This window comes from Dendrobates tinctorius, unplaced genomic scaffold (assembly GCF_039654945.1).
Source record: "Dendrobates tinctorius isolate UK_male_01 unplaced genomic scaffold, ASM3965494v1 ptg000160l, whole genome shotgun sequence".
NCBI classification, from domain to species: Eukaryota; Metazoa; Chordata; class Amphibia; order Anura; family Dendrobatidae; genus Dendrobates; species Dendrobates tinctorius.
The window spans coordinates 19,796,942-19,816,374 of NW_027361827.1; the positions used below are offsets into that span (position 1 = coordinate 19,796,942).

A 19,433-nucleotide genomic window follows, 5' to 3' on the forward strand; every position below is an offset into this window, starting at 1 on the left:
GTTTGTCGCTTCAAGTAATCGGCCAGCACCTCGGCGGTGTGTCTGTTGCCCAAACACATCATCTGCAACACAGCCTGCTGACGCTTTCCACTAGCTGCTCGATAGGGGGACACATCGTGTGCAACAGTGGCAGCTGCAGATGGAGTGCTCGTACGACTGCGCTCTGTGGACGAGCTTTCGCTTCTGGAGGAGGAGGAGGAGGGTCGAACGCCTACAGCCAACTGTTTCTTATACCGTGGGCTAGGCAGCACTGTCCCACCACCGCTGTCCCCTGTGGACCCTGCATCCACCACATTAACCCAGTGCGCAGTGATGGACACGTAACGGCCCTGGCCATGCAGACTGGACCATGCATCAGTTGTGAGGTGCACCTTTCCGCTCACTGACTGCTTGAGTGCATGGCCAATGCGGTCTTTCACATGATGGTGGAGGGCTGGGATGGCTTTGCGAGAGAAGAAGTGGCGACTGGGTAGGTCATAGCGTGGTACTGCATAGGCCATGAGTTCGCGGAAAGCTGTGCTTTCCACCAACCGAAAGGGCATCATCTCAAACGAGATTAGTTTGGCAATGTGGGCGTTCAAACCCAGTGTACGCGGATGAGAGACTGAGTACTTTCTTGACCTACTCATAGTGTCTGGGAGGGTGAGCTGGACTTGAGAGCTGCATATGGTGGAAGTAGCGGTGGACAGGGCGGACTGAGAGAGGGTTGATGATGGTGATGGAGCTGGTGTTCTTTCTGATGGCCTAGAATCAGTCTTTCGTTGATATAACAGTGGGATTCCCTGACTGCTGTGGCCTTGCAACGACACCTCAACATTTGCTGCTGTGCTAACCGGTGGGCTTACAGTGGGGGAAACAATGTAGCATTGCTGACTACCTTCGTTGTGATCAGTTGCACATGTGGCACTTGAGGTTTGGTGTTGTGTCCACGCTTGCAAGTGCATGCTGGTTAAATGTCTAAGCATGCAACTGGTATTCAAATTTTTCAGATTTTTCCCTCGGCTAAAGGTCTTTGCACACTTCTTACAGATAACCTTGGCCTGATCATGAGGATTTTGGTCAAAAAAGTGCCACACTGCACTCTTCCTACTTTGGCAGACATTTTGCGGCCTAGCACGCTGTGATCTTTTGACCCTCTGGACAAGCTGTCCAGCAACTCTTTTGATGTTTGGAACCTGTCTTTGGAGTGCTCCGGGCCTGCCAGATAACAGCTGTTGCGATGTCGATGTCTGCTGTGGATGCTCCTCATCTGAGCTATTGGAAGCAGCACCCTCTTCCCCCAATGGATGCCAATCTGGGTCAACAACTGGGTCATCCATCACCTCCTCTTCTATGTCATGTGCACCTTCCTCTGTGTCACCGTGTATGGTGGTATAGTGTGCGGGAAGGGGCACCTGAGTCTCATCAGGGTCAGAATCTGGCTCTGTACACTGCGAGGACAATGTAGTGCTCTGAGTGAATGTACCAGCAGAATCATCCATCAGCGGCTGTGCATCAGTGCACTCCATGTCAGATTCATCTTGGCCTGGGTAATTCACCATTTGACTTGATAATCCAGGCATGGTATGTGAAAACAGCTCCATGGAGTAATCAGTAGTATGGCCTGCGTCATCCTTCAATCTTGGTTGGGGTGAAGGACACAAGGAAAGGTGTGGTTCATGAACATGAGCCTCCAATGACGACTCAGTGCTTTTACTTTTTACAACTGAAGAAGAGGAGGCGATAGAGCTGGAGGCTGAGTCAGCAATGTAAGACAAAACTTTTTCCTGATGCTCTGGCTTTAAAAGCGGTTTGCCAACTCCTAGAAAACTAAGCGTTCGAGGCCTTATGTAGCCAGACGATGACGCAGGCTCAACACCTCCTGCATTCGGTCCTATTTTGCTCTTGCCACTACCATCAGATCCACCACCAACACCATCATTACCAGCTGCCAACCCCCGCCCAATTCCACGGCCTCTTCCACCAGCCTTCCTCATTTTTGGTAGAAATGTAGACAAAATCCAAGAAACTATATAGTAATGTAAAACAAGGTACAAGGTGTCTATAGGACAGGGGAGATTTTGAATTTCTGCAGACACTTGTGGACACTGGACACTTTTGGATTGTGTGAGGCCCACTGATATCTGAGCGCTATGTGACAGGCTCGATGGCACAGCTGTGACAAAAGTGACGAGAGGATAAGGGAGATTTTGAATTTCTGCACACACTTTTGGACACTGGACACTTTTGGATTGTGTGAGGCCCAATGAATATCTGAGCGCTATGTGACAGGCTCGATGGCACAGCTGTGACCAAAGTGACTAGAGGATAAAGGAGATTTTGAATTTCTGCACACACTTGTGGACACTGGACACTTTTGGATTGTGTGAGGCCCAATGAATATCTGAGCGCTATGTGACAGGCTCGATGGCACAGCTGTGACAAAAGTGACGAGAGTATAAGGGAGATTTTGAATTTCTGCAGACACTTGTGGACACTGGACACTTTTGGTTTGTGTGAGGCCCACTGATATCTGAGCGCTATGTGACAGGCTCGATGGCACAGCTGTGACAAAAGTGACGAGAGGATAAGGGAGATTTTGAATTTCTGCACACACTTGTGGACACTGGACACTTTTGGATTGTGTGAGTCCCAATGAATATCTGAGCGCTATGTGACAGGCTCGATGGCACAGCTGTGACCAAAGTGACTAGAGGATAAGGGAGATTTTGAATTTCTGCACACACTTGTGGACACTGGACACTTTTGGATTGTGTGAGGCCCAATGAATATCTGAGCGCTATGTGACAGGCTCGATGGCACAGCTGTGACCAAAGTGACTAGAGGATAAGGGAGATTTTGAATTTCTGCAGACACTTGTGGACACTGGACACTTTTGGATTGTGTGAGGCCCAATGAATATCTGAGCGCTATGTGACAGACTCGATGGCACAGCTGTGACCAAAGTGACTAGAGGATAAGGGAGATTTTGAATTTCTGCACACACTTGTGGTCACTGGACACTTTTGGATTGTGTGAGGGCCACTGATATCTGAGCGCTATGTCACAGGCTCGATGGCACAGCTGTGACAAAAGTGACGAAAGGATAAGGGAGATTTTGAATTTCTGCAGACACTTGTGGACACTGGACACTTTTGGATTGTGTGAGGCCCACTGATATCTGAGTGCTATGTCACAGGCTCGATGGCACAGCTGTGACAAAAGTGACTAGAGGATAAGAGAGATTGGATTGCTTTTAAAAAAGCAGTTTGCAGAGCAGTGGGTAAACAGCAATGCCAGCCTGTCAGGAAGCCTTAAAAGGCAGCCCAACAACCAACACCACTGATACACCACAATATAGCCTCCCCTTGCACTGCACACACAGTGACTGGTGTGTTGTGCAGGCCAAATCGCTAGCAGCAGAAGCAGTTTTTTTTTCTTCTCAGCAGGACAAAAAAAAAAAATTGGGATTGCTTTTAAAAAAGCAGTTTGCGGAGCAGTGGGTAAACAGCAATGCAGGAATGTCAGGAAGCCTTAGAAGGCAGCCCAACAACCAACACCACTGATACATCACTATATAGCCTCCCCTTGCACTGCACACACAGTGACTGGTGTGTTGTACAGGCCAAATCGCTAGCAGCAGAAGCAGTTTTTTTTTCTTCTCAGCAGGACAAAAAAAAAAATTGGGATTGCTTTTAAAAAAGCAGTTTGCGGAGCAGTGGGTAAACAGCAATGCAGGAATGTCAGGAAGCCTTAGAAGGCAGCCTAACAACCAACACCACTGATACACCACTATATAGCCTCCCCTTGCACTGCACACACAGTGACTGGTGTGTTGTGCAGGCCAAATCGCTAGCAGCAGAAGCAGTTTTTTTGTCTTCTTCCCTGCCTAACGCTCTCCCTACAGAATCAGCAGCAACCTCTCCCTATACTGAGATCGGCAGAAGTAAGATGGCGGTCGGCGTGCACGCCTTTTTATACCCCCTGTGACGCCCACCAAAGCAAGCCAATCACTTGCATGCCCTTCTGAAAGATGGTGGTGACCCCTGCCTATGTCATCACGTTGCCCACAGTGTCCGTGGATCCTGATTGGCTGAAAAAGAGGGCAAAACAAACTTTTGAAACGCGACTTTGGCGCGTAAGTCGCCGACCTCGTTGCCGACCTCATCCTAGGGTCGGGTTTCGTTTCATGAAACCCGACTTTGCCAAAAGTCGGCGACTTTTGAAATTTTTCGACCCGTTTCGCTCAACTCTAGTAACTTCACATGAGTCACACAGAGGTTTCTGCTTCATGAACTTCCCCAGATAGAAGAAGCAGCCTCCGATGTGCAGCCTGTGGCCGGATACACAGGAAGAGATGCTTCTCGTCACAGGCTGTACACACATGCGGCTTCGCTCCGTACACCTCATACATACACGCAGCTTCGCTCCGTACACCTCGTACATACGCGTGGCTCCACTCCGTACACCTTGCACGTGCGCAGCTTCTCTCCGTACACCTCGCACACGCGCAGCTCCGCTCTATAAACAAACGGCTCAGCTCTGTACACACAGGGCTCCATTCCATACACCTAGTACACACGCGGCTCCACTCTGTACACCTCGTACACACACGTGGCTTTGCTCCGTACACACACGCGGCTTCGCTCCGTACACCTCGTACACACACGCGGCTTCGCTTTGTACACACATGCAGCTTCGCTCCGTACACCTCGTACACACATGCAGCTTCGCTCCGTACACCTCGTCCACACACGCGGCTCCGCTCCGTACACCTCGCACGCACAGCTCCGCTCCGTACACCTCGCACACGCTCAGCTCCATACACCTTGCACATTCGCAGCTCTGCTTCGTACACGCCGCACACATTCAGTTCCGCTCTGTACACCTCGCACATTCGCGGCTCTGCTCTGTACACCTCACACGCACACGCAGCTACATTCAACCTGTAAACCCCTCCTGACCACACAAATAATTCCCTCATCCAGCACCATGATAATCAGCACAGCAGTCCCACATACAACACATTGAGGACTGTGTGCACAGGACCTGTGATGAGGTCACAGGAGGGGAGGAGTCAGGTGTCACATGATCAGGAGCCTCCACTGAAGGGCCCCTGATCATGTAACCCCTGACTCCTCCCCTCCTGTGACCTCATCACAGGTCCTGTGCACACAGCAGGAATTTATTAGTGAGGGGCTGGCGCTGCGGTGGCCGATGGGTCTCGGAGGGGGAGGAAGGGGTTGGTACATGGCGGGCGTGGCGCTATGGTGGTGGATTATAATGGGGCAATTTTCCTTGGGCTGGTGGGCCCCCCAACACCACTGGGCCCTGGGCTACCGCCCAGATTGAGCTCATTATAATCCTCAACTGGGTGTCAATATGGTCACTGCACTCCTAGATGAATTCATTGAGAGGTGTAATTTGTAAAAAGGGGACACTTATGGAGGGTGTTGCTGTTCTGGCACCTCAGGAGCTCTACCAATGTGACATGGCAACCTCAAACCAGTGCAGCAAAATCTGCACTGTAATATGATGCTGATTCCCTTCTGAGCTTTGCACTGTGCCTCAAAAGTAGTTCTCAACCACATATGGGCTACCGCTGTACACAGGAGAAATTGTAAAACAAATGTTGGGGTCCATTTTTACCCTGTTACCCTTGTAAAAATGCAAAATTTGGGGCTAAAAACATTATTTGTGGGAAAAATGTGATTTTTTTATTTTCAAGGCTCAATATTATAAACTTCTGTGAAGCACCTGGGGTTTCAAGGTTCTCACCACACATCTAGATAAGTTCCCTGAGGGGTAAAGTTTCCAAAATGGTGTAACTTGCAGGAGGTTTCCAATATTTAGGCACTTCAGGGGCTCTCCAAACATGTAATGGCATCTGCTAATGATTCTATCAAATTTTTCATTCGAAAAGTCAAATGGCACTTCTTCACTTCCAAGCTATGCTGTGTACCAATACATTAATTTTCCTACACATTTTAGGTATTGGCATACTCAGGAGAAATTTAACAACAAATTGTATGGTGTAATATATCCTGTTACCCTTATCAAAATGCAAAATTTGGGGCTAAAAACATTTTTGTGGGAAAAATGTTATTTTTTTGTTTTTACGGCTCAACATTATAAACTTCTGTTAAGCACCTGGCTGTTCAAAGTGCTCAATAGACATATAGATAAGTTCCTTGAGGGATCTAGTATCCAAAATGGTATCATGTGTGAGGGGTATCCACTATTCAGGCACATCAGGGGCTCTCCAACCGTGACATGGTGTCAGCTAATTATTCTAGCAAATTTTACATTCAAAAAGTCAAATAGCGCTCCATCCCTTCCGTGCCCTACTGTGCTTCTACGTCCGGTTTCACATTTGCGCTTTATGGCACAGCGACGGCCGCTGCTAAGCCCCGCCCCCTGCCGGCTCCCTGCCCGCCCCTTCCGGTCATCGCCGCCTACTAGCGCACATGGACGCTTGCGATCTGCGCACCCTATCTTTAGCATAGGGTGCGCAGATCGTGCGCTGGCTGTGCGCTAGCAGGATTTTGCCGTGCGCTGCGCACTTTTGAAGGTGCACCATGCGCGCCGAAATGCAACATGCTGCGTTCGGCGCACACGGGCGCACCTTCAAAAGTGCGCAGCGCACGGCAAAATCCTGCTAACGCACGGCCAGCGCACGATCTGCACACCCTGTGCTAAAGATAGGGTGCGCAGATCGCAAGCATCCATGTGCGCTAGTGGGCGGCGATGACCGGAAGGGGTGGGCAGGGAGCCGGCAGGGGGTGGGGCTTAGCGGCCGTACGCAGGCCGTCGCTGCGCCATAAAGCGCAAATGTGAAACCGGCCTAAACAGTGGTTTTCCCCCACATGTTGGATATCGGCATGCTCAGGAGAAATTGCACAAGAAGTTTTTGGTTCATTTATTCCTGTTACACTTGTAAAAGTGAAAAAAAATGTGTCTAATGGAAAATTTTTGTGAAAAAAATTAAATGTTTATTTTTTCCTTCCACATTCTATTAATTCCTGTGAAGCACCTGAAGCGATAATAAACTATTGAATGTGGTTTTGAACACCTTGAGGGGTGCAATTTTTATAATGGTATCACTTTTGGGCATTTTCTGTCATATACACCCCTCAAAGTCACTTCAAATGTGATGTGGTCCCTATAAAAATGGTTTTGTAAATTTTGTTGTAAAAATGAGAAATTTTCAAATTTTCATCAAACTTCTGATTTTTTCACAAATAAACATAATTCTAAGGCTAGTTTCACACTTGCTTTTTTTTGCAGCGCGTTTTTCCCGCAAAAAAACGCATTGAAAAAACGCATACATAAGCATACAACTGCTGCGTTTTTTTCAAGCATTTTTATGAGCATGCATGAAAAAAACGCTGCGTTTTTATGCGTTTGTATGCGTTTTTAGTGCGTTTTTACCGCGTTTGCGTTTTTTTCCAACATTTTTAGGTGGCCCCTCACACTACCCAAACCATGACTTTACTAACCCTAACCCTGACCCTAACCCTAACCCTAACCCTGACCCTAACCCTAACCCTGACCTTGACCCTAACCCTTAACCAAATCATACTTAACCCTAACCCAAACCCTAAACCCTAACTAACCCTAACCCTAACCCTGACCCTAACCCTAACCCTAACCCTGACCCTAACCCTAACCCTAACCCTAACCCTGACCCTAACCCTAACCCTGACCCTAACCCTTAACAAAACCATACTTAACCCTAACCCTGACCCTAACCCTAACCCTAACCCTAAGCCTAACCCTGACCCTAACCCTAACCCTAACCCTAACCCTGACCCTAACCCTAACCCTAACCCTAACCCTGACCCTAACCCTTAACAAAACCATACTTAACCCTAATCCTGACCCTAACCCTGACCCTAATCCTTAACAAAACCATACTTAACCCTAACCCTGACCCTAACCCTAACCCTGACCCTAACCCTAACCCTAACCCTAACCCTGACCCTAACCCTTAACAAAACCATACTTAACCCTAATCCTGACCCTAACCCTGACCCTAATCCTTAACAAAACCATACTTAACCCTAACCCTGACCCTAACCCTGACCCTAACCCTAACCCTAACCCTGACCCTAACCCTAACCCTAACCCTAACCCTGACCCTAACCCTTAACAAAACCATACTTAACCCTAATCCTGACCCTAACCCTGACCCTAACCCTTAACCAAACCATACTTAACCCTAACCCTGACCCAAACCCCAACCCTAACCCTGACCCTGACCCTAACCCTAACCCTAAACCCCCTTAACTAACCCTAACTCTAACCCAAACCCCTAAATTCCATGGTTAAAAAAAAAAAACGCATATGCAAAAAAACGCATACATGAGCATGCCAGTGCGCACATATGCGCATCCATAGGCTATAATGGCCATTTTTAGCGCAAAACGTGCGCATGCGCTTTTTTGCAGGGCCAAAAAATGCAACATGCTGCGTCTGGAAAATACCAACGCACACCCCAAAAAAACGCAGCGCATGAAAATCGCATACATGCGCGTACCAGCGCGCAGGTATGCGCACCCATGTTAAATATAGGGGAAAAAACGCATGCGCAGGTATGCGTTTTTTTCCAGCGCTAAAAAACGCAAATGTGAAACCAGCCTTATCAAATAAATTTTACTACTATCATGAAGTACAATATATCACGAAAAAACATTGACAGTGGACAGGATTGAAAAAATTTACCTGGTTAGGAAGGTGAAAACAGGCTTCGACGTGAAGGGGTCAAAGTCTTCCCTTTCTGTCTGCTGAGAGGCAATCATGCTTCTGTTAGTAACTAGCACCCGGCATAGACCCACATCACTTAATTCTAGCAATTGAAGCAGCATTTAATGACTGAAAACCTCTTACTTTTATGTGCTCTCCACTGTCTCTTCCAAGCAGCATGATGAAGTAGCCCAGCTGGGCCGAGCTACCTAAGTGCCCCCAATTAAAATGTTACCCAGAAAACATTAATGAAAATATTGATGAAAGTAACAAACACATGATATTATTATTCTGAAATTGTTATGATTCCACCAATGTCACACTATTATCTGTTACATTACTCAAAATATTTTTATTAAATATATTATTTTTCTTGATTTTTGATTTGTAGATGTTGATGAGTGTGAAGATTCTGATATATGTGGTGTTAATGGAAAATGTAAAAATATTCCTGGAAGTTATGAATGCTACTGTAATGATGGCTTCAGTTTACAAAACGGTACTGGGCCGTTTCAAGCAAATGGTGATAAATCTTTGTGCAAAGGTAAATAAAAATGCAAACATTCAAAGCTTAATGCAAGTTATTATGGAATTATATAACAAAGCCATTTTTATTTTTGTTTAAGTCAAATTTTGTTCAGAATGTTTAAAGATTACTTGCAAGTTCTCCTGAACTGCCTGATTTAGTAAATACATATTGTACCAATAACTCTCATTGCTGGAGTGTTATTTCTGAATGCTCACACTGATGTTTCTTTAGGAATTCAAAAGCTACGAGTTTACAAGCAGAAATCACCTCAGGAAACTCTTCGTTTTTTTTCTGAAGGCCTTGGAGGAGATTTTCTTTTTCTTGAAAGGGTTTATCCTAGTCTTTTTTATGTGACTAAGGATTGACAGGCAGGTTGTGCAGTTCAGCTAATCGTCTGCAAAGGCTTTCTGCCATTATAGGGACATTTGCCTAATGTTATATGTCTTAATTCTTTCATTTATCATATATAGATATGATGGGTAACAGTGTTTGTTTTCCTTGGCTGTCATTAACAGGCCATTGTTATATTTTTTTGTTCATGGATAATAGCTGTTATTTCTTACAATGCCTCTCTCTCTGCAACTCCTCTTTTCTTGTTTCCTCACATCCTATCTTTCTTGCCAGTGCCATCTTGGCAGCATATGCATCAGGACTAAAGAGAGGATTCTCATATTACCTCTTTCCTCCATATTTTACCTCATCTTCATCCCTTTGTCTTCCCTGACATCTTACCTCATCTCCCCATGGTACTTTGAATGAAATGGGTAAAGTTCATCATTGCATTGTTCTTCCTGGACTTACTACATGCAGCTGATCAAGCAAGGGAGGAAAGGATAATGAGTAACTTTAACTGCCATTGCTTGTACAGAGATTCGTGCTCACATCTCTCTGAGAAATCTCACATATGTGCATCATTTGCAGAATAGTAACCTCTTTGAGGTCTTCAATATAAAGGGACAACTGGCTCCATACACCCTGAACACCTGCTCTGGTCGTATTGAGGATTCTTTCAGGAGATCCTCTGGGTACATTGTTTCATCAATCAAGGGAAATAAACACATCCGCTTGCCATCCTTAATTGAATGATACCAGATACCTGATAACAGAAAAAAATTTCCCACTCCGGAAGCCGTTCTTCATCATCCCCATTTCTAATGAAATTCCTCCTCTGGACATGAATGCTGATATTCTAATTCTACCCAGGAAGGACATTCTGAAGGTCTACAAGGTATGTCAACAATGCAATGGCCCAGGTGATGCTCAATATGTCCAAAGACTTGATCTAGGCTGGGTAATCGTGGGCAATTTATGTTTGGATAAGAGTTACAAGACATCCGAATTCAACTCCTTTAAAACTTATGTGCTCCAGTGTGTCAAGAGTGGGAGAAGAGGGTTGCATTGACAATCCAACACAATGGGCAGCACTTTGCACACATTTTATAAGTGGTCATACACTTGTAAATAACTCATGAAAGAATAAAGTTACGTTAAAACCAAGCACGCCATTGTTTTTCTTGTGAAATTCTCAATAAGTTTGATGCATCACATAACCCTCTTCCCATTGGAAAAAATAAAGTTGGACCCAAAATGGCCACCATGGTCACCACCAATCTTGAAAAGTTTCCCCTTTCCCACATACTAATGTGCCACAAACAAGAAGTTGATATCACCAACCATTCCCATTTTATTTAGGTGTATCCATATAAATGCCCCACCCTGTACATTAAACATTTAGCAAGCATGGTAATACACATAGTAGTGTAGCAGTACCAATATAACATTATATATATATATATACAGTATATATAAATATATATATATATATATAAATATATACTAGCTGAAGAGCCCGGCGCTGCCCGGGCATAGTAACTAACTGTGGTTAGTTATAGCAAATTATAATTATCCTCCATCCCATAGTCCCATGCCCATATACCCATCATACATATCCATGAACCCATAGGCCTGTGCCCATATACCCATCATACATATCCTCCATCCCATAGTCGAGTGCCCATATACCCTTAACACATCCTCCATCCCATAGTCCTATGCCCATATACCCATCATACATCCTCCATCCCATAGTCCCATGCCCATATACCCATCACACATCCTTCATCTCATAGTCCCATGCCCATATACCCATCATACATATCCGCCATTCCATAGTCCAGTGCCCATATACCCATCACACATCCTCCATCCCATAGTCCCGTGCCCATATACCCATCATACATATCCTCCATCCCATAGTCCCGTGCCCATATACCCATCCTATAGTTAACCATTATGACATCATAATGAGCGGCGGGGCTTGCAACCTATGATGACATCAGCGTCGCCATGGCAACCATTATGACATCATAATGAGGGGCGGGGCTTGATACACACACACTTTATCCCCATTATGTAGATAGGGGTAAAATTGTTTGGTGAATTGCACGGGGTTAAAATTTCACCTCACAACATAGCCTAGGACGCTCTCGGGGTCCAGACGTGTGACTGTGCCAAATTTTGTGGCTGTAGCTGCGACGGTGTGGATGCCAAACCCGGACATACACACATACATACACACACTTGAGCTTTATATATTATAAATATATATATATATATATATATATATATATATCAGACGGTACCGGAATGAGAGAGAAAGGCAAGGCATAACAGAAACATTGTCTACCCTCTTACATTAACAAAGAAGCTCATTTTGGATTTCTATTTGGCTCCTAAATTTGAGCACACCATACTCAGATTTGAACTCTAAGAGGCTGTACTAACCATAGAGATTGCAGACTTCATACAGAGCCAACTATCTATCCACGTGGATGACACAATAGTCTACACAGACAGCAAAGTTGTTCTGGGTTATAAATATAATCAGACAAAGCGCTTCTATGTCTATGTCAGTAACCATTTTGAAACGATCAGGAAGTCTTCTAAACCTGAACAATGGCAGTATATTCCATCCCATCTCACCCCTGCCGACCTTGGTACTAGGCCAGTGTCTGTTGATGCCTTTTCAAATTCTTCTTGGTTGACAGGACTGGAGTTCCTACTAGACAAGTTCAAAGAGACTATCAAAGAAGATGTTTTCAGACCTCAGGATCTGGACATTGATTCAGAGATTTGTCATGGTGTCAGCATCCTCATCACCAAATCCGCAGAGAAGGTTGGCTTGGACTGTTGGCAATTTGATTGCTTCTCTAGATGGACAATGTTTGTTCGCGCCACTGCTCATTGTACAATGCTATCACAATGAGGAGACTAACGCTGATTGTCATGGTTGACACGCCTGTCATAAGCCTCTCTCAGCAGAAGACATTGCTCTAAGAGAACTGTTTGTGATACATAAGCAGCAGAATATTTTTTTACAAGGAACTGAAATGTATTTGTAAAAAGCAAGATGTTGCTAAAAACAGCCCCAATGTTGACTTAAATCCAGTAATTGGCAAGAAGGGTTTACTGAGGGTGAGTGGTATTTAAGCAAGGCCCAGTTGCACCCCTATAGCACTGGGAATGGTATTGACAGTATATTCATACATTCATAGTAGAAATATTGCCAATTGAAAATTTTTAAGTGAAGATGTTTATTTTTTATGGCCAGTACATAGGTTTACTAGATTTGATATTTCAGTATAGCTAATTGGTCCTCTTTACCCCTTTCCCTACAAGAACAAATTTTACAATTTAAAAATACACAATAAGGTCACTTTTACATGTCCGCTTAAAAAAATGTAACTAAACGTTTTTACTATCTGAGTGGTTTTCTATTGACTGTCCGTTCGTACATATGTATCATCCGTATGCCATCCGTGTGTACCATCTGTATGCCGTCTGTCTGACACATACCAGAATTGAATGCAAAGTAGAAAGGACAGATTTTTAAGTGTTAATCATGGGCCAAGAAATAGATAAATAGGTGATAGACAGATAGATAAATAGATATCCGTCACATAGAATTTGTTCCTTGTATGTGTAGCCTAGTGTACATCTAGTAAATAAATTAAAAGCAATGATGTCAGGTCACCCTCATTTTTGGTAACCAGCAAAGGTAAAGCAGACAGCAGGGAGCTGGTATTTTTCGGCTGGGAAGGTCCATGGTTATAGAAAATGAAGAAAGTGGTGGCACTCACTGGTTCTGTACAAAAATCCAAAGTTTAATCACATTATTGAAACAGATTATGACTGTTTCGCACCTGTCTTTGCTTCAACAGGTGTTATGAGTGGGTCACATCCTCCTGGGAGATCTGGGGTCACTACATGATCACTACATGTTGTAAATCACAGATCTTCCATTTAGCCTGTGTGTTTGTGTTTCATATTAAATGAATTTTGATTCTTTTGGTGCTGAAGAGGTTAATGACCCTTTCTATGCTGGTTAGAAACTTGCAGCTCAATCTCACAGCTGGTCCTGACCTGGTCATATCCTCTCGCTCTAAAATCTGGCCAGACCTTATCTTCCTTGTGTTAGGCATCAGATTTCTGTCGCTGCACAGCGAGAATCCCGAGCCTTACTTCCAGCGGTCTCCTATTCCTCTCCAGCCACAGAGGATGTTGCTCAGCAAACTCGTTGGTCCAGGCGCTCTGCCCAGACCAGCTCCGTGGGTTTGCTTGCTGCTGCCACCTCTGGCGCAGCTATGACAATACATGCTACTCAGCAGCGAGATTCTCCAGGGACTAAGTCCCCATGTCGGGCCACTGAGCATGCCCGTGGAGTGATCTCCCATTGGAGATCGAAGGTCACGTGCTCAGGTCCTGCTCCTGTTCGGATTGGCCCATCCGAGAAGCCAGGAAGGTCCCGGACACTCGCGGCTGTAAAAGGTTTGCATGGCCACTAGGATAAGACTGTATTTGCAGACTATGTGGAGTGAGTGATGTATGCACGTATGAATGTCTCTGGTGAATGACTCATTAAGAAACCCCTACCCTTGGTGTGCATGTGTTGTGCAGCCTAGCCTGCTAGTGCCCAGGCTTAGGTGTAGGTAGGACAGAGGTTGAGTCAGGCATCAGTCCTCACCAGGGACTCGGCACGCCTCAGTGCACGTGCTCCACTTCATAGCCAGCGTCTATAGCATAGCAGTGCTCTCGGCAGCGACACCACATGCTCAGTGGGCCTAGAAGGACTCTAACCCCGTGTCCTTGGGGTAGAGTTCTGTGGCCGTACACTGTGCGCTCTATTGGCCGGGCTCTGTGAGCTAAACAGGCTCCGGCATTTACGTTCAGCGGTTGTGCGACTCTGTGCATTAACAGAGTTCGCACCTGTTCACATTGGGTGACGTAACCCATGTGTAACTGTTTTTACGCCGCTCTATTCTTTCTGCCATTACTTAGCAGCAGTGTACCACCTCTGCACGGTGGACCCCGGGCTGCGAACGCACCTACTATTATTTTATAATTTGGTGCGTTCCGCCAGCCCTAACATTATCCTAGCGCCAGGGTCTGGCTAGTAATGGCGGATGAACAGCGACTGCTGCAGTACATCGGGCAGCTGCAGGGCAGGTTGGCGGCTCTCGAGCGGATGTTACTACGGTCGCTGTTCAGGCAGCCACAGAGGCTGTCTCCCGTGTGACCACTGCCATCCCTGCCCCGACTTTGTCCTGCCTCCCACTGCCTGAGAAGTTCTCGGGTGATAGTGCCTCTTGTAGGGGTTTTGTGAGCCAGTGCTCGATACAGCTGGAGCTGCTGGCAGCACGATTCCCCTCCGAGCGGGCCAAAGTGGGATTTATTATTTCCCTCTTGTCGGGTAGGGTTTTGGAGTGGGCCACACCGCTGTGGGAGCGTGGTGATCATGTGGTGCGAGTGCCTCTCGGTTCCTGGACACTCTGAAGCATGTCTTCCTGGGACCGTGAGTCACCCATGACACCGCGCTCCGGCTGCTGGCATTGTCACAGGGTTCATTCATGGTCAGCCACTTTGCCATCCAGTTCCGGACGCTGGCCTAGGAATTAGAGTGGCCAGATAAGGTCCTCATTCCGGCATTCTGGAGAGGTTTGGCTGGCCATGTGAAGGACGTTCTGGCCACCAGGGAGATTCCTGCTACACTGGAGGAGCTTATCACCGTTTCCACCCGTATAGACCTTCGCTTTGCCGAGCGAAGGTTGGAGCGGACCCAGTGTAGGCAGAAGTTTAGGTTGGCACCCAGTTTTGCTAAACCTCTGGAATCTCCCGATTGGGCGTCCAAGCGTCAGAGGGCTTCCTGCGAGGGATCCAGGCCCCGACCTGCTTGAGCCCCTGTGATCTGTCATGTTTGCCGGCAGTGCGGTCACTTTGCCAACCAGTGCCCACAGCGGCTGGGAAGACGCTCGCCCCTAGTGGCCGTAGGAGGCGGCTCACTAGAATCTGTGGTGTTTTCCTCCAAGTTGTCCTTTAAGGGGACACTTGGGTTTGGTTCTTCCACTCTGGTGGTGGAGGCTTGCGTGGATTCCGGAGTGGAGGGCAATTTTATGTCATCTGTCTTCGCTCAACGGCACGCTATACCCCTGGTTATGATGTCTACACCAGTCACCGTCAGAGTAGTGAATTGCGTGACTCTGCCCTCACAGATTACCCACCAAACTGCTCCACTGTTACTCTCGGTGTCTCCATCTCATGATGAGACGATATCTCTTCTCATCATGCTCGAGGGTATCGACCAGGTCCTTCTAGGGTTCCCCTGGTTGCGGTATCACTCTCCCCATATAGAGTGGTCCTCGGGGAGAATTCTTGGTTGGAGTAAGTCATGTGAGTGTAGATGTCTGAGGGAATGCGTCCAGGTTGCCTCCACCGAGGTCCCCGCAGATCTTTCCTCGCTTCCCAAACACTATCAACAGTATGCGGACGTGTTCTCCAAAAAGGCGGCGGAGACACTTCCACCGCATCGCCCCTATGACTGTCCTATTGACCTCTTGCCCGGTGCTGAGACTCCTCTGGGTCGAGTCTATCCCCTATCTCTCCCGGAGACAGACGACATGTCTCAATACATCAGGGAGAATCTGGCAAGTGGATTCACTAGGAAGTCAGTGTCACCAGCGAGGGCGGGATTCTTCTTCGTCCAGAAGAAGAGTGGGGAACTACGTCCTTGCATCGATTACAGGGGTCTTAACGCCATCACCGTTAAGAATAAGTATCCTCTACCCCTGATATCGAAGCTGTTTGATAGGTTACGGGGAGCGAGAGTGTTAACCAAACTTGATCTGCGGGGGGCTTATAACCTGATTTGCATCCGTGAAGGAGACGAATGGAAGACGGCATTTAACACCAGAGACGGGCACTATGAATATCTGGTGATGCCCTTCGGGCTCAGTAATGCCCCAGCCGTCTTCCAAGACATTGTGAATGATATCTTCCAGGCTATGCTTACCACCTCGGTAGAATTCTATCTGGATGATATTTTCATCTACTCTCCAGATATTGACTCCCACCGGAGAGATGTTTGCAAAGTTTTCGACCTCCTGCGGGCAAACTCCCTCTATGCCAAGTTGGAGAAGTGTGTGTTTGAGCAGGAGTCCTTGCCTTTCTTGGGCTATATCATCTCAGCCCAGGGTTTGGCCATGGATCCTGCCAAGCTACAGGCGGTGATGGATTGGCAGGAACCCCATTCTCTCAAAGCTGTGCAGCGCTTTATGGGGTTCACAAATTACTATCGCCAATTCATTCCCCACTTCTCAACTTTGGTAGCGCCCTTGGTAGCCCTCACCAAGAAGGATGCAAACCCCAAGTTGTTGGTCAGAACCTGTCTCCAAGGCCTTCTCCTCTATTAAATCCCATTTCGCTAGCGCTCCCATTCTACATCGCCCCGATGTGGATAAACCCTTCTTTCTGGAGGTGGATGCCTCTTCCGTCGGTGCTGGAGCAGTCCTGTTCCAGAAGGACTCGCAAGGTTGGAAGCACCCATGCTTCTTCTTCTCCAAGACCTTCACACCGGCGGAGAGGAATTATTCCATCGGAGACCGGGAGTTGCTAGCAATGAAGTTGGCCTTTTCAGAGTAGAAACACCTCCTGGAGGGGGCTCACCACCCTTTCCAGATGTTCACCGACCACAAGAATTTGGTCTATTTACAAACAGCCCAGCGGCTGAATTCTCGCCAGGCCAGATTGTCCTTGTTCTTCTCCCGTTTCCACTTCACCCTGCATTTTCTCTCCGGGGAGAAGAACGTCCGGGCCGATGCTCTCTCCCGCTCCGTGGTGTCATTGGAGGAGGAGCCTCGGCTGATAGTCCCATCTGAGAGCCTGAGGACCGTGGCTCCGGTCGCCTTCGAGTCTGTACCTCCAGGCAAGACTTTTGTCCCTGCCCATCTGCGACCGGAGGTCCTCTCTTGGGCTCATTTGTCCAGGTTGGGTGGACATTTTGGGATCAAACGGACCTCTGAGCTTCTGGCGAGGACGTACTGGTGGCCGCATATGGCCCGTGACGTCAGGGACTATATACGGGCGTGCGTCTCTTGCGCCCAGAATCGGCCCTCTCAGCAGTGGCCCGCTGGGTTACTCTACCCTCTGCCAGTTGCTGATAGGCCCTGGGAAATGGTCGGTATGGACATTGTGGTGGGTCTGCCCAAGTCCAGTGGCAGCACCGTCTTTTGGGTGGTCACCGATCATTTCTCCAAGATGGTGCATCTGGTACCACTCTCTCAGCTACCTTCGGCACGGGGCCTGGCAGCGTTGTTTATTAAACATGTTTTCCACCTGCACAGCATGCCAGATAAGATTGTCAGCACCCGGGGTCCTCAGTTTGCGTCTCGGTTCTGGAGAGAGCTCTGTTCTCTTCTCAGCATAGAGCTAAATCTCTCCACGGCCTATCATCCCGAGACAAACGGGTTGGTTGAGAGAGCCAACCAGACCCTGGTGACATATCTGGTACATTTTGTCTCGGCCAGGCAGGATGATTGGGCACCCTTGCTGCCGTGGGCGGAGTTCGCCTTGAACAATGCTGTGGCTGACTCCACCGGTCAGACCCCATTCCTCTTAAATTACGGTCAGCATCCGCGCATCCCCGTGCCCATGCCCGTGTCGTCCACCGACTCTAGGGTGGCAGACTGGGCGGTGGAGGCACGTGACATTTGGGATCGCACGCAGGATGCTATCGGGGCCTCCAAGGAGAGAATGAGGACCTCCGCTGATGCACACCGGCGCCCTGCTCTGACTTTTGCCCCTGGCGACTTGGTGTGGCTCTCCATCCGAAACATCAGGCTGCGGGTAGAGTCCCCTAAGTTCGCACCACGCTACATTGGCCCCTTCAAGGTCCTCGAGCAGTTCAGCTCTGTGGTCTACCGTCTGGCCCTTCCACCACACTTGGCTATCTCTGATACATTCCATGTGTCCCTCCTTAAGCCTTTTCACTTGTCCCGGTTCTCCGAGTCATCTGCTGGGACATCAGACTTGTCTTCCGACGAGTTTGAGGTCAATGCCATCGTAGGATGCAAGGTGATGTGGGGCAAAAGTTTTATTTGGTGGATTGGAAGGGTCATGGTCCAGAGGCTCGGACCTGGGAGCCAGTGGAGAACATCCACGCTCCTCATTGCAGAGTTTGAGCACAGCGAGGCTCAGAGGGGAGGGGGCCATAGTAGGGGGGTAATGTTAGGCGTCGGATTTCTGTCTCTGCACAGCGAGAATCCCGAGCCTTACTTCCAGCTGTCTCCCATTCCTCTCCAGCCGCAGAGAAGGTTGCTCAGCAAACTCGTCGGTCCAGGCGCTCTGCCCAGACAAGCTCCGTGGGTTTGCTTGATGCTGCCACCTCTGGCGCAGCTATGACAATACATGCTGCTCAGCAGCGAGATTCTCCAGGGACTAAGTCCCCATGTCGGGCCACTGAGCATGCCCGTGGAGTGATCTCCCATTGGAGATCGAAGGTCACGTGCTCAGGTCCTGCTCCTGTTCGGATTGGCCCATTCGAGAAGCCAGGAAGGTCCCGGACGCTCGCGGCTATAAAAGGTTCGCATGGCCGCTCAGCCATGCGCTAGGATAAGACTGTATTTACAGACTATGTGGAGTGAGTGATGTATGCACATATGAATGTCTCTTTTGAATGACTCATTAAGAAACCCCTACCCTTGGTACGCATGTGTTGTGCAGCCTAGTCTGCTAGCGCCCAGGCTTAGGTGTAGGTAGGACAGAGGTTGAGTCAGGCATCAGTCCTCACCAGGGACTCGGCACGCCTCAGTGCACGTGCTCCACTTCATAGCCAGTGTCTATAGCGGCG

General features: G+C 47.8%; 1 protein-coding gene across 1 annotated transcript in view; it reads left to right on the forward strand.

Moving 5' to 3' along the window:
- Positions 1-19,433, forward strand: part of SUSD1 (sushi domain containing 1) — a 488,868-nt gene that overhangs the window by 89,418 nt on the left and 380,017 nt on the right. Inside the window, exon 4 of the mRNA XM_073549625.1 lies at positions 9,116-9,268. Within this exon, the coding sequence (XP_073405726.1) occupies positions 9,116-9,268 (153 nt within the window). The remainder of the gene's footprint in view (positions 1-9,115; positions 9,269-19,433) is intronic.